This window comes from Mustela nivalis, assembly GCF_964662115.1.
Source record: "Mustela nivalis genome assembly, chromosome: 4".
Classification (NCBI taxonomy): Eukaryota; Metazoa; Chordata; class Mammalia; order Carnivora; family Mustelidae; genus Mustela; species Mustela nivalis.
This window is the reverse complement of record NC_139023.1, coordinates 87,484,899-87,497,487: the sequence shown is the minus strand read 5'-3', so window position 1 is coordinate 87,497,487 and position 12,589 is coordinate 87,484,899. Positions and strand designations below refer to the sequence as shown.

Sequence of the window (12,589 nt, the reverse complement as noted above, 5' to 3'; positions counted from 1 at the left end):
AAAAAGACATGTAGGTTAAACAAAAACCCAGGTTTGAATAATGTACTTTTGACAGCTGACCTAAAGCTTTAGCTAAAACAAAGACACTTATGGGTCAAGGTATTCATTTTTAAGAAACGTTTTTCTGAACTTCAACAGTTAAAAAATGAACAAAAGTCAGTTAAAGATAGTTTTAAAAACACTGGTTCTGAGAAACATGTATCTTTAAAAAACAATTTTCCCAAAATAAAATCATAAATGAATTTTTACAAAACAATTTTTTCTCTCAATATCTATTGCTATTCCAATACACAATGAATTATGTTTATAATTACGCTCCTGACTACTGAGAGACAGCTGCTACCATGTAGAAACTGTGTAGAAAATTATGAGAAGAAACGCAGTCTGCCCGAACCATTTCAGTTTCAACACAGAGGAAACCAGAAATTATGTTCAGAATACTCTTTTTATTTGTTAGTTTGCTGTGCATTTGTTTCTTAATTAAATGATGAACACAAAATTTCAGAATAACAAGACTATGTTTAAGTTTTTCATACACACAGTAATTCATTTAAGTAACAAATTTTATTTGAGCTGTTACTCAAATAAGAGCATTTAAATCAATGAACTAAAAACTCATTTATTAAAATACCATTCCACAAGGAACCAAGACTGTAGCTATGTCACAATAAAACAGACTAGCATACAGGTCTGCATCTAGAAAATAGCTAATAGCACAGTCCTGAGCAGGAAGCAGGCAAGAAGACAGGCAGCTATCACCAGGGGATTTTCTGGCCCTTCTGTAGCATCAAGCAAGGAAAAACAATTATGGGGCTAAGCTGGGTGAGCACTGGAAACCAACAGCTGATAATTAAGAAGTTTAAAAAGAGAAAAGGAACAGTAAAATCAGAATAATAGAATAAATAATGTTTACAAAAGAATACTCATAGAGTTCCAACTAATCTTACAGCATATCAGGGCTCTCACATTCTAACTTAGGATGAAGTGGAGTCTTACCCTGCCAAATAGAGTTTTAAAAGCCACGGCGATTTCCTGGCGCTGAGCATTACTTCGGGAGGTCAACAGAGTCAAGATGCTGTCCTCATCAGTGCCTGCAATTTATGGTCGAAGAATTATATCTTGGCTCCCACGTGCCCACTGTCTCAATAGCCTTTGAGACCAGCATCCCGGTCACTTTGATTCCTTACTGATAAAATAGACTTATTAAATAATTTATTGAACTATAAAATGTCCAACATATAACATGTTATATTTTTAATATAAGGTATCCCCTGTTCCTGATGTACTGTGAAATAGGTAGAAAAAAACATTCCTGACTTTTTAAAAACTTAGTGCTCCTAGCTTTTCTCGCAACAGAGAGTTACTCAAACAATGGATATTCACAAGGCAGGTGTTAAGTGGGAGATTAAGAGAGAAGAAAGAGATCCTGACTTCAAGGTACAATTTAGCATAAAAAATACAAAAACACATAGTCAACTCTGAACTAAGGCAGAATGTTACAGGTGCCTCAGGAGAGGCCCAGGTGCTGAACAGGGTTTCAGAGGAGGTTCTCTTAGCTAACAGGTGGAAGGAGTTTTGGTTAAGGCTTCATGGAGAAGGTGACACCCAAAAGAGACAGGAAGGATGGAACGGTTTTATCAGGCAACGACAGAGGGAAAGAGGATAGGCTTTTAAAATGAGAGAAAAGCTCAGCAGAGGAAAATACAGAGTTTTCATGAATAGCAGATAACCTACCATGTCCGGGTCAGAGAATACACGGAGCGGTAACATGAGCGAAGTTTGACCATGTGGGCTGGATACTAAGGAAGGGAGTGCACAGCCAGAAGCTAACACTAATCCTGCTACAACAGGAAATCTCACAAGATATGCAGAATGGAGAGAGAAGGGGTCAGAGCCAAGTTTGAAGAAGGTGGATCACCATTCATGGACCCTAGTATAGAAGCAGCTTAAGGACAGAGGACCAGTTCTCTGTAAAAATCCTCAAGATGAGAGATATATCTGTGGCTAGAAAGGAGACTGGGGGGCGCCTGGGTGGCTTAGTGGGTTAAAGCCTCTGCCTTCGGCTCAGGTCATGATCTCAGGGTCCTAGGATCGAGCCCCGCATTGGGCTCTCTGCTCAGCAGGGAGCCTGTTTCCTCCTCTCTCTCTGCCTGCCTCTCTGCCTACTTGTGATCTCTGTCTGTCAAATAAATAAATTTTTAAAAAAAAAAGAAAGAAAAGGAGACTGGGGAAAGAGAAGAGACTGCAGAACTAGACTCCTGATCGGGCAAAAGGGACAAAGCCCTGCAGAGCTGCTCACTCTCAGGAATGTCTGCTTATCTACATGGTCAGCTACGTCCCAGGGAAAGCTGAAAGCTAAAAAACAAAGAGGGCAAATCTAACTTCCTGTTCAATTCTAGACATTGAATATTAGGGATGATAAGTCATACTCTTTTGTTGCCTTCATATATCTTCTCTCTCTTTATACATTTCAGATAAAATATTCTAAAATTAACCTTACTGTAAATCAGTGAATTTTGTTTGGAAAAACAAACATCATTTGTTGTGACATTTGTTTTGACATTTGTTTTGTTTTGTTTTATTTTTTAAGAACAAAAGGAGGGTTGACTTTACCCAGGCCTTTCATGGCCTTCCGAAGAGTTTCCGCATCAGCCCGCTCATCAAATCCGGGGAAGGCAGCCACGGTGCCTCTAAGAACCTGAGAAAGGAAACACAACATGGTATTATTCATGGTATCAAAGCAAATAATAACAAAGCAAGCCATTGTTCTATATCATGTTCAGTCTTTAAATAAATTTACAATTTGATAACCCCATTTGAAATGGAAAGAGGACCGCTTACAGTTTCGATTAGCAGAACCAATTCAGTGCATGAGCTATTCTGGTCCACCTGCAATACCATTAATGGGAAGGTCTGGCTCCCAGGGCCTTCATCCCTTGGGCATTGCCCCCAGTGTCCACAGCCCGGTGACACCCCCAGACTCACAGAAGTCACTTCCTTGCAGGATTTCTTCCATTTAAGTCTCTTGCCACTTTGATCAAGGAGCATGCTGAACCTTCACTGAAACCTGATGCACTGCCCTAGGCACTCAACTCAAAGCAGTATTTTTACTAAGTAACTTTTCATCTAGTCCTGTTTCCTTATATTTGCTTAGGGATTTTTAAGATAACCTGGTAAAGCCTAAAAAGATATTTGGTAATTCACATGCCAAATCTCTGAACTTAGAACTTTATAAAAGTAGGGACACTTGGGTGGCTCAGTTAAGCGTCTGCCTTCAGCTCCGGTCATGATCCCAGGGTCCTAGAACGGTATCAGTCCCCTGAGCAAGGAGCCTGTTTCTCCCTCTGCCTGCCCTTCTCCCTGGTTGTGCCCTCTCATTCTCACTCTCTGACAAATAAATAAAATCTTTTAAAAAAAAGAACTTTGTAAAAATATATTGGAAGACATTCTTCATAAGGTTTCCTGTTATGCTTATTTTATCATACATGTAGTGTTTCTAATCATCAAACTATTTTAAGACTTTCCCCTCAAAATCTGCAGTATCATTAGTTCTTGAGAATCAGAAGACTTTATGACTACTGAGTCCTAAATTTTTATCTTATGATAAAAGGAGGATCCCAGCATAAACTTTCACTAATAAATGCTTTTGAAGTCCTTCAAAGCTCCTGTTACAGAGGGGAGCCTGGGTGATTCAGTAGGTTGAGCATCCTACTCTTGGTTTTGGCTCAGATCCTGATCTCAGGGTCACAAGATGGAGCCCTAGGGCAGGCTTGGTGCTCAGTGAGAAGCCTGTGAAGAGATTCTCCTGCTCATTCTGCTCCTCCCCCAGTTCACATGGACTCACACACACACTTTCTCTCTCTCTACAATAAATAAATACATCTTTTTAAAAAAAATTTTTTTTAAATAAATACAACTGAGGGAAAAACAGCTACAAGGTGGAGAAGGGCTGAGAACACTTGTCTGGTTTATAATCACGTGTGCTTTATTATAAATGCATGGAAGCAAAGTGACCTACAAGGAAAAACTGTCTGGCAATTTCGTATGGTTCAACATAATCAAGAGGAATAATAAATCGAGAGAGAAATTGATAAGATTTGAGAAAACTGTCCTCCAAAATTGGCACGGATCGGGAATGTCATATCTCTCAGGTCAAACTGCAGTTTCCCTGTTTCGTAGGACCACTTCAAATTGATTAGGAAGACACCACCAATATGTCATCATGAAAAATGAATAAATACCACAGGTCCTCTCAGTGTGAGAACCTAGAACTGACACAACAGGTAACTCAGTGCCTTGTCGGTTTATTCATTCACTCAATAATCATTTTTTAGAATGCTTTCCACATGCCGAGTATTGTACTAAGAAAAAGTGATGATCTCTAAAAGTCAAGAGAACATGATAGGCACGTAAATAATCAAGTGCAGCAGAGTATACACACACACAGGTTTCATCAGGGCACATACACACATAAAGAAGGGTCTGAATTGGGAAGAATGGAAAGAAAAGATACCAGAAAAATTTCCCAGAAAATGTCTTGAAAGTTGCCTGTGATTTTCCAAGGCAGGTTCAAAAAAGTAGGTAAGTACAGGAAGGTATAATCCAGCATGCATTAAAAACATGAAAAAATGAAAAATTCTAGTGCTCTGAACAAAGGATTAAGAGTTCGAACAGACTGAAACAAACATTAAGTATGCATAGAAAAGCAAATGGTGGTCATGGAGGGAGGGGAGGAGTAGCTGGACAGCCATGCTAAGAAGTGTGAACTTCGGGACGCCTGGGTGGCTCAGATGGTTAAGCAACTGCCTTTGGCTCAGGTCATGATGCTAGAGTTCCAGGATCGAGTCCCGCATCAAGTCCCGCATCAGGCTCCCTGCTCAGTAGGGAATCTGCTTCTCTCTCTGACCCTCCCCCTTCTCATGCTCATGCTCTCGCGCTCTCTCTCTCTCTCTCTCTCATTCTCCCTCTCAAATAAAATCTTAAAAGAAGAAGAAGAAGTGCCAACTTCATCCCATAGGCAAGGGAAGTCACTGGAGGACATTTCAGTAGGGAAGAACAATGTCGACTATGCACAGTAATATTACTGGGGCAGCAGTGGAGACAACGGAATGGACTGGGCAAGAGTGGAGACAGTAAGGCTGTTGTAAAAACACTAACATGGGAAGAAGACAGGACCTGATCGATGTCAGGAGCCTCAGTGGAAATAGAAAGGAAGAGACAGAGAGTAACAGAACCAAGGCAGAAGGGAACCAATTAGGATGACTCCTTTTTTGGATGGGGAACAGAATGACTAGTCTTACACTTCTCCCAGTAGGCATACAGAAAAGAACCAGGCTTTGTCAGTTACCAGAGCACATAGGTGGTCACTGGAGCTGTATGAGGAGCCTATCACAAAAGGCAATGTTAGTCAGGAAGAGTCAACAAAGAAGGGAAGGTCCCCTACAATCAGAATGGCAGCTAAGGGGTATCTGGGTGGCTCAGTCGATTAAGCATCCAAACTCTTGATCTCAGCTCAGGTCTCCATCTCAGGGTCAAGCCCCTGGTTTGAGACCCTAATATTTGCTCAGTGTGGCAATGAGCCAAGCATGGTGTTCAGAGCTTCCCACAGATCATCTCGTTCTACAGATGAAGAAACATTGGCTTAGAAAGATTTGGGGAATCATCCAAGCAACCATGAAGCAAGCAGCGGAGCCAGTACCTGAAGACAAGCCATGGGACTGCAGACTATTGATCATGATGCTGCACAGCCTCCCAAAAACAAAATCTCCAAAGAGTGTGATGGCATGGAGAAGCCAAAGGGGGAAAATGTTCCAGGAAGAAAGGAAGAAAAGCCAGTATCACAGAGAAGTCAAACAGGAGGTAAGAGTGAAAGGGTCCACTGGACTTGGTAACGAGGAGGTCTTTGATGGTGGTAAAAGCCTGACTGGGGAACACCAAAAAAGTCAATTGTGAGCATCTCCATGAACTCCGATTTTACAAGTGATGGTTTGTTTGGGCTTTTTTTAAACATCCTTTTAAAAACTCACTTTAAAAAAACATACTTTCTCCAGCTTACAGGCTATGGAGTTGCTAGTATATCAAGAGGTTAAGAACAGGGGGGACTAGAGAGATTTGCTTTAAAAAGACATCTGACCACTGAGACTGAAGGAAATGAGGTGAAAGATGGAAGGAAGAGGCGTCTCCTCAGAATCTCAGTGACTCACTATGAAGAAGAAATAACTGCTGATTGTATTTTTGAGAGCTTTCTAGAAACTGTGAAACACGTGCTACATTCCACATGATCCAAGTCACCGTCCAAGCTAGCCAAAGCCACATAGTAGTAGTAAGGGACTAGAAGTGAATCACAGTCATGAGTCACAAGGGCAGAAACCTTGTTTGGACATCCTGTCCAAACCCCATCCTGGCCCACATAAAATTATCTGCACTGGGCAAATGTGACTTTCCATGACTCATACTAGAGGGCTTCTCCTTTTTCCCATAGATCCACTTGCCTCAAGTTAAACATTTATACCCTGCCCAGGGTAATTCCAACTATGAGTAGGTACAGATCCCTTCACCCATGCTGAGGTCATCTTCAGTTACCTTCATTCCCTGCCACCAAGGCCTTTTCAAAGGCATTATTATATATTTTCAGGCCATACTTGGCCAAAACATATAATTCACTCTTTTAACTCTCACCTTCAAAATTATCCACTCTTCTAGCTCTATAATTTTGTTGGCTTTTTTTGTTCATTTATCCTAAATGAGAAAGTTCTTTACCACCAAGGACTAGGTATGCCAAAATAAAATGAATACAATTAAGCCCAAAAACATGTGAAGGGTTGCTTTTCTAGACAGAACTTAAAGAAACAGGAAAACAACAACAGAAATAAGAACTTCAAATTTAAAGATGAGAAAACATTCACCTGTCTGGAACCTTTTAAACTGAAGCTTTCCTGAAGGTACAGAAACCCTCTTTGAATCCGTCTTCCAGTTTAATGAAATCAATACATTGATTTCATTTAAAAAATTAAATCTTTGCTCCCACTGATGAGCAAAGTAAAAAAATTAAATATCACTGTGCCAAGAAAAATAAAATGAGCAAGAAAAGAGGGCAAAACCAGCATGATATGATTATGATCTAAGTTGCAAAGTAAAATAAATATCGGGGGAAAAACCCCTAGAATCTCCAAGAGGACTGAGGGGTACAAACACAAATGACAGGGGGTCAGAAATAAGATCTCAAGACCTAATTCTTACCCTTGCTCGAAATCTATCAAAAAAGGTGAAAGTTAAGTTCAAAGTCTTAAAGTCAAATTGGTTTTTAACCATTATCTGGTCCCTTTTTTAAAACCAAGCATCAGGGGGAAAGTATCACTATAAACATTTAAGTTAAATGTGCAAAGGTAGAAAAGAAGTTTTGATAACAAAATAAAGATTTTGTCAGTATGATTTAGGTTTTTGTTGTTTCTTTAATGCTCCCATGACTATGACACCCTGCCACCATAAGAATCCCTTTCTTTGGCAAATACCAACAAACGTTAAGTCCGGCGGTCCATGAATAATGGTGATGCCTTGAGTTAGTTAAGGTAGGCAAATGCATTAGCCTTCACATTTGAGTACACATTTGAGCTGGGGTATGAGTGGGGGGGTGGGGGTTGCAAGGGGTTCTGTTTTACATAACTGTTCAACTGGGCATTCTATGAATTGTACTTGAAAAGCTGTATCACTAACCAATTCATTCACCAATGCTTCAGGAAACAAGCTTATAGATTTCTCATATTAGAGAAGAGTGTGCAGGGATTCACAACTTTATTTCCTTTTGTATCTAAACAAGAGACAGAAATCTAATAAACACGGCTGGTCCTACACAGAGGTAGAAACGTTAGCCTCAAATCAATTTTAGTTGTGGGAAGAGAAATAACCATAAATAAATGACCTACGGAGATGAAAGAGGTTTTAAAGATCATATATACCCTGCTGCTTACTAAGACAGCACCTCCTAAATGTTTTGTAAGGAACTCAAATTCAACAAGTCCACTACTAACTCAATCTTTTCCCCGCACCTCAAACCTGTATTCCTTTGTCAGAGAAAAACACAAATCAACCACTCAGTCAAGCAAGCCATTCATCTTGACCCTGACCAGACAGAGCCTTCATCACCAACGACCACCCCACTTCTGCACCCAACCTGCCTACTGTTCCAACAGTCCCCTCCTATCTGCAGTCCCAGTCACTGCCTAGTTTGTCTTTAAGATTTCACTGGGATCATAGCAGCAGATTCTTAAGTGGTCTTCCAATATCCAGCTTCTCTCTCCTGCCTTTCCCCCCACCCCCACAAACCTCCCACACCACCATGCGATCTCTTCAGCCCTCAGAAATGCAACATCACACTGGCACCAGGGTGATCTTGGTTAAATGCAAATCTAACCATGGCACACCCCAACTTAAAACTCTTTGACAGCTCCTCTTACCTACAAAATGGGTCATATTCTTCAGCTCTTTCTGGCATCCTTTTCCAGGCAGGGCTCCATCTCCCCACCTGACCACAGCTTCACTCCATCCATACCGTACTGTCTGCAGCTCCTGGCCAGGCAAAACACCTTTATACCTCTGAGCATTCACTCTTGCTGGTGTTGCCTCTACATATAATGCCTTTCCTCCTTGTCCCATCTGACCACTGCCACGTAAGTCACTGACCGCAATTTCCTCTTCTGTGAAACTGAAATAGTAATACTGATTTCTAAAACTGTATTGTAAGCACTAAATAATGCATACAAGAGACACAGCAATGCATCTGTTATACCAATAAACTGTTGTCCCATTTCCTTTTTTATTTTCCCGGTCTAACAATACCTGATGCATAGTGGGAACTCAAAAGCTTCATATATTCATGACTGTACCCATGAATGGGAAATAAAGAGAACAGTTAGGAACAGGTGTCCAGAGAAATGATACCAACTGGAATACACATTCATTCCACTAAATCAACTGCGTACAGGTTTACATATTATATAAACTACTAAACTGAAAAGATGGGTTCAAAAAAAAAAAAAAAAAAGGTCCTGCGAGCACTAATTTTTGTAAAGATCAACTAATGCGTCTGTGAAGTTTTGTTAATACTATACAAGTCATACAAATAAAATTTATTTCAGAAATTGATCTATAATATAAAAATAAAATTTATTTCAGAAATTGATCTATAATGTAAAAATATATTTCTATGATGTTAAAATTTCTAAGTCACTGAAAGAAGAAAACCACAGATCGCCCAACTCTCACTAGCTCCCAACCTATGTCCAAAGGGACCAGATCTAGACAAGAGAATTAAGATTTGCTGAAAGCCAATGAATTGTTCAGTGGCTTGCCAAGCAGCCAAGCGGTTTTGGATCTAGTTCTTCCTCAGCATTCAAAATGTAAACAAGACTCAGAGGTATCAGGAACTGAGAGACACTAACCCAAAGCAGTATAGGTAATCCTGATCTAAGATATCAAGAGAGATCTCTAAGGAGAGATTTGACCTTAAAGTGAATGGCATGAAAAGATACAATCAATATCTGGTCAACTCCTCTAGAATGAACCTCATCTCAAATCTGTTTATTTACACTGATCCTGCTTGTTCTGCACAGGCACTTTATAAATTATCACAGTACAATGATTTCAAACCAACCAAAGAAATTCCTAATCAAACCTTGCACAGTTTATGTATGGAGGAGAGAAATCTGATGTTCATGAAGTTTCTAGTGAAAATTATGTTGCCTGATTTTGCTTCATGACATTCTTGCTGATTTAAATACATTAACTCTATAAACAATATTATAAAGCTAAAATCAGATTGCCCAAAATCTATCTAAAATCTCTCTCTCTCTCTCTCTCTCTCTATATATATATATATATATATAATTTATTTATTTAAGAGACAGAGACAGAGCATGAGGACAGGGAGGGGCAGATAGATTCTCCTCTGAGCAGGGAGCCCAAAGAGGCAGGGCTCCATCCCAGGATTAGGTAATCATGACCTGAGCCGAAGGCAAGGCAGACACTTAACCAACTGAGCCACCACCCACGTGCCCCACCCCAAAATCTATCTTTTTAAAGTTTTATCATAAAGAAAATTATACAGACTGAAATGAATTACCTTTTTATTTTTTTTAAAGATTTTACTCATTTATTTGACAGACAAAGATCACAAGTAGGCAGAAAGAGAGGAGGAAGCAGGCTCCCTGCTGAGCAGAGAGCCCGACTTGATCCCAGGACCCTGGGATCATGACCTGAGCCGAAGGCAGAGGCTTTAACCCACTGAGCCACCCAGGCACCCCATGAATTACCTTTTTAAAGTTTTGTTATCTTAAAGAAAATTATACAGACTCAAATTGAATTAAAATGTATTAAATGGATCATTCATCTTTGAAATACAGCCAACTCCTGATTTTTCCAAACCAAATACAGAAGTACAGCATGTACTTTTATGTACCTAAAATAAATTAGAGTATCTGCAAAATAATTTGGCTCTAGCTAAATAGTGAGATTTTAAAAACCTGCATGAGCAAGTTAAGCAATAAGAGAGAAATAGGTCAGAATTCAGTTTAAGAAATCCAACCCAAAATATGGTTAAGTCAGACTGAGAAAAATGACCCTAAAAACTAATTTTTTTAAAAAGTTACATTTATATAATCACAGCTCTGAATTATTTACTCACCATGATAATATAAATCACTTTTTATGTAGCTCACAGTATGTTATGACTTTGTCTCCCTATACTGACATCATCAAAGTAAAATTTTAAGAATTTATATTGATATGAATTATGAGATTTTAAAATGTATAATTTATATAGCAAATAAGCAAAAATGTTATTATAAATATACACAGGAGTTTAAAATATCCCTAATAATATTTTTGTATAAAAATAGAAACTCTATCTATCAAAGATCAGTAAGTCAATGCTTTCTCTTTAAATTCTTAACAAGACGGTCATGCCCAAGAGCTACATATATAATTGATTGATGGATCTTTGTAGACTCTGACTAGCAGGATGGTCCCAAGATCAAGTAAAAAGACAAAACACTGGTATGGAAAGTACAATTTATAAACATGAAGAATTACTGCTGTGGGAGTATACATTGTCATTCTTCAATAAGTAAGAGACAATATTTAATGATACGGTCTAAATGGCTGAAATGTGCACCTCTAAGTCTGAGGCATCTGATTTCACTACTCTACAGAGGGCCACAGAGTGGAGGTCTCTGGTTCCCATAACCACAGGTCAACAAAACATACTACCATAGAAACCATCTGAAACCTAACACTGAAACTACTTCAACTTTCCTACCATTACACTGGGGTCCAAGGTATTTTTTGACAGTAAAAGTACAAGTTCTTAACGGGGGCATTCTGCATCCCATCAAATGTGTGAGTATAAAAACAAAACTCTATCTTAATGTTAAACATTTTAACAAAATGTTTTACTTCCATGGTTTCCAAGGAGAACTAATAACAAAGTGCAAAATTCAACACTGTATCTATCTTTCTTAACATTACTTGCAACTTCTATGATGACTAAAAACTGTGGTTTTGATAGGAAACAATACTGGAGTTCTACTGTGATAGAGATTATGCCCCCAATTTTATAATGCAAACCACCATTCTCCAAGGTTTTGTGTATATAATAGCCTTTATACTTTTCATTATTTGAAATAATTAATGTCCATAATTGGAAAACATGTTAATTTGTGCTATCTGGAGTCTATATAATTGAAAGGAATTGATTGAAAAACTTCAGACATCACTGAGTCAACTTAGGAAAGAGATACAAGAAACACCCAAATGAGCAAGGATAAAGGGAATTATTCTTTGATGCTTGTTCAATCATCATTCACATCACCACACCAGCATATCAAGATAAGAAAAACAACTCAGTGAAGGAAAGTTAGTTCCACATAAAAGTATCCTTTATGAGGGGAAGAACCTACACCAAAGTTTCCATTTGAAGTAATATGAGAACCGGTTTATTGTAATATTTCCTAAGTTCAAAAGAGGAAGTAAGAATGGAAACACTGTATAAATTTAATAAAGTTACCAGGTCTTCATAATATTCCCATGTTCTCTTGGAAAGGACCTTGAAACCTTACTCAATTTTGATAAGTCAGTCATGTTTGGCGGGGTTTTTTTGTTTATTTGTTTTAATCTGATTTAATAAATGAAGAGTATAAAGAGAGGACACTATCTGAGAGTTAAAATACTCGTTTTAAATTTTTATTTATTTATGGAGAGAGAGAGAGCACACAAGCAGGGGAAGAGGCAGAGAGAAAGAAAAGGAGAAGCAGACCCCCGCTGAGCAGGGAGCCTGATGTGGGATTGGATCCCAGATCCCGGGACCAGGACCAGAGCAGAAGGCAGACAACCAACCAACTGAGCCACCCAGGAACTCCAAACTACTGGTTTTAAAAAAATTATCTGACAAGCCAGATTGATTGCCAAGATCTGTAAAATTAGTTTTGCGTTGGAGTTGTTAGGACTGATATTTTATTCACAAAATGCTGTACAACACGGTCTTTGTTTTTAAAGACTACTATATGAATGATTTTTCTTTCCTGTATTTTTGACAAAA

The 12,589-nt window shown here is 38.8% G+C and overlaps 1 protein-coding gene across 3 annotated transcripts in view; it reads right to left on the bottom strand.

Moving 5' to 3' along the window:
* Nucleotides 1–12,589, bottom strand: part of ANXA5 (annexin A5) — a 29,857-nt gene that overhangs the window by 16,157 nt on the left and 1,111 nt on the right. For all 3 annotated transcript variants that reach the window (XR_014311170.1, XM_082728743.1, XM_082728742.1), the window contains exons 3-4: nucleotides 2,614–2,698; nucleotides 997–1,091 (exon numbers count right to left, since the gene is read on the bottom strand). Coding sequence is in view for 2 of the 3 variants with exons in the window: in XM_082728743.1 (XP_082584869.1) it covers nucleotides 997–1,091; nucleotides 2,614–2,698 (180 nt within the window). In the remaining variant the exon portion in view is untranslated. The remainder of the gene's footprint in view (nucleotides 1–996; nucleotides 1,092–2,613; nucleotides 2,699–12,589) is intronic.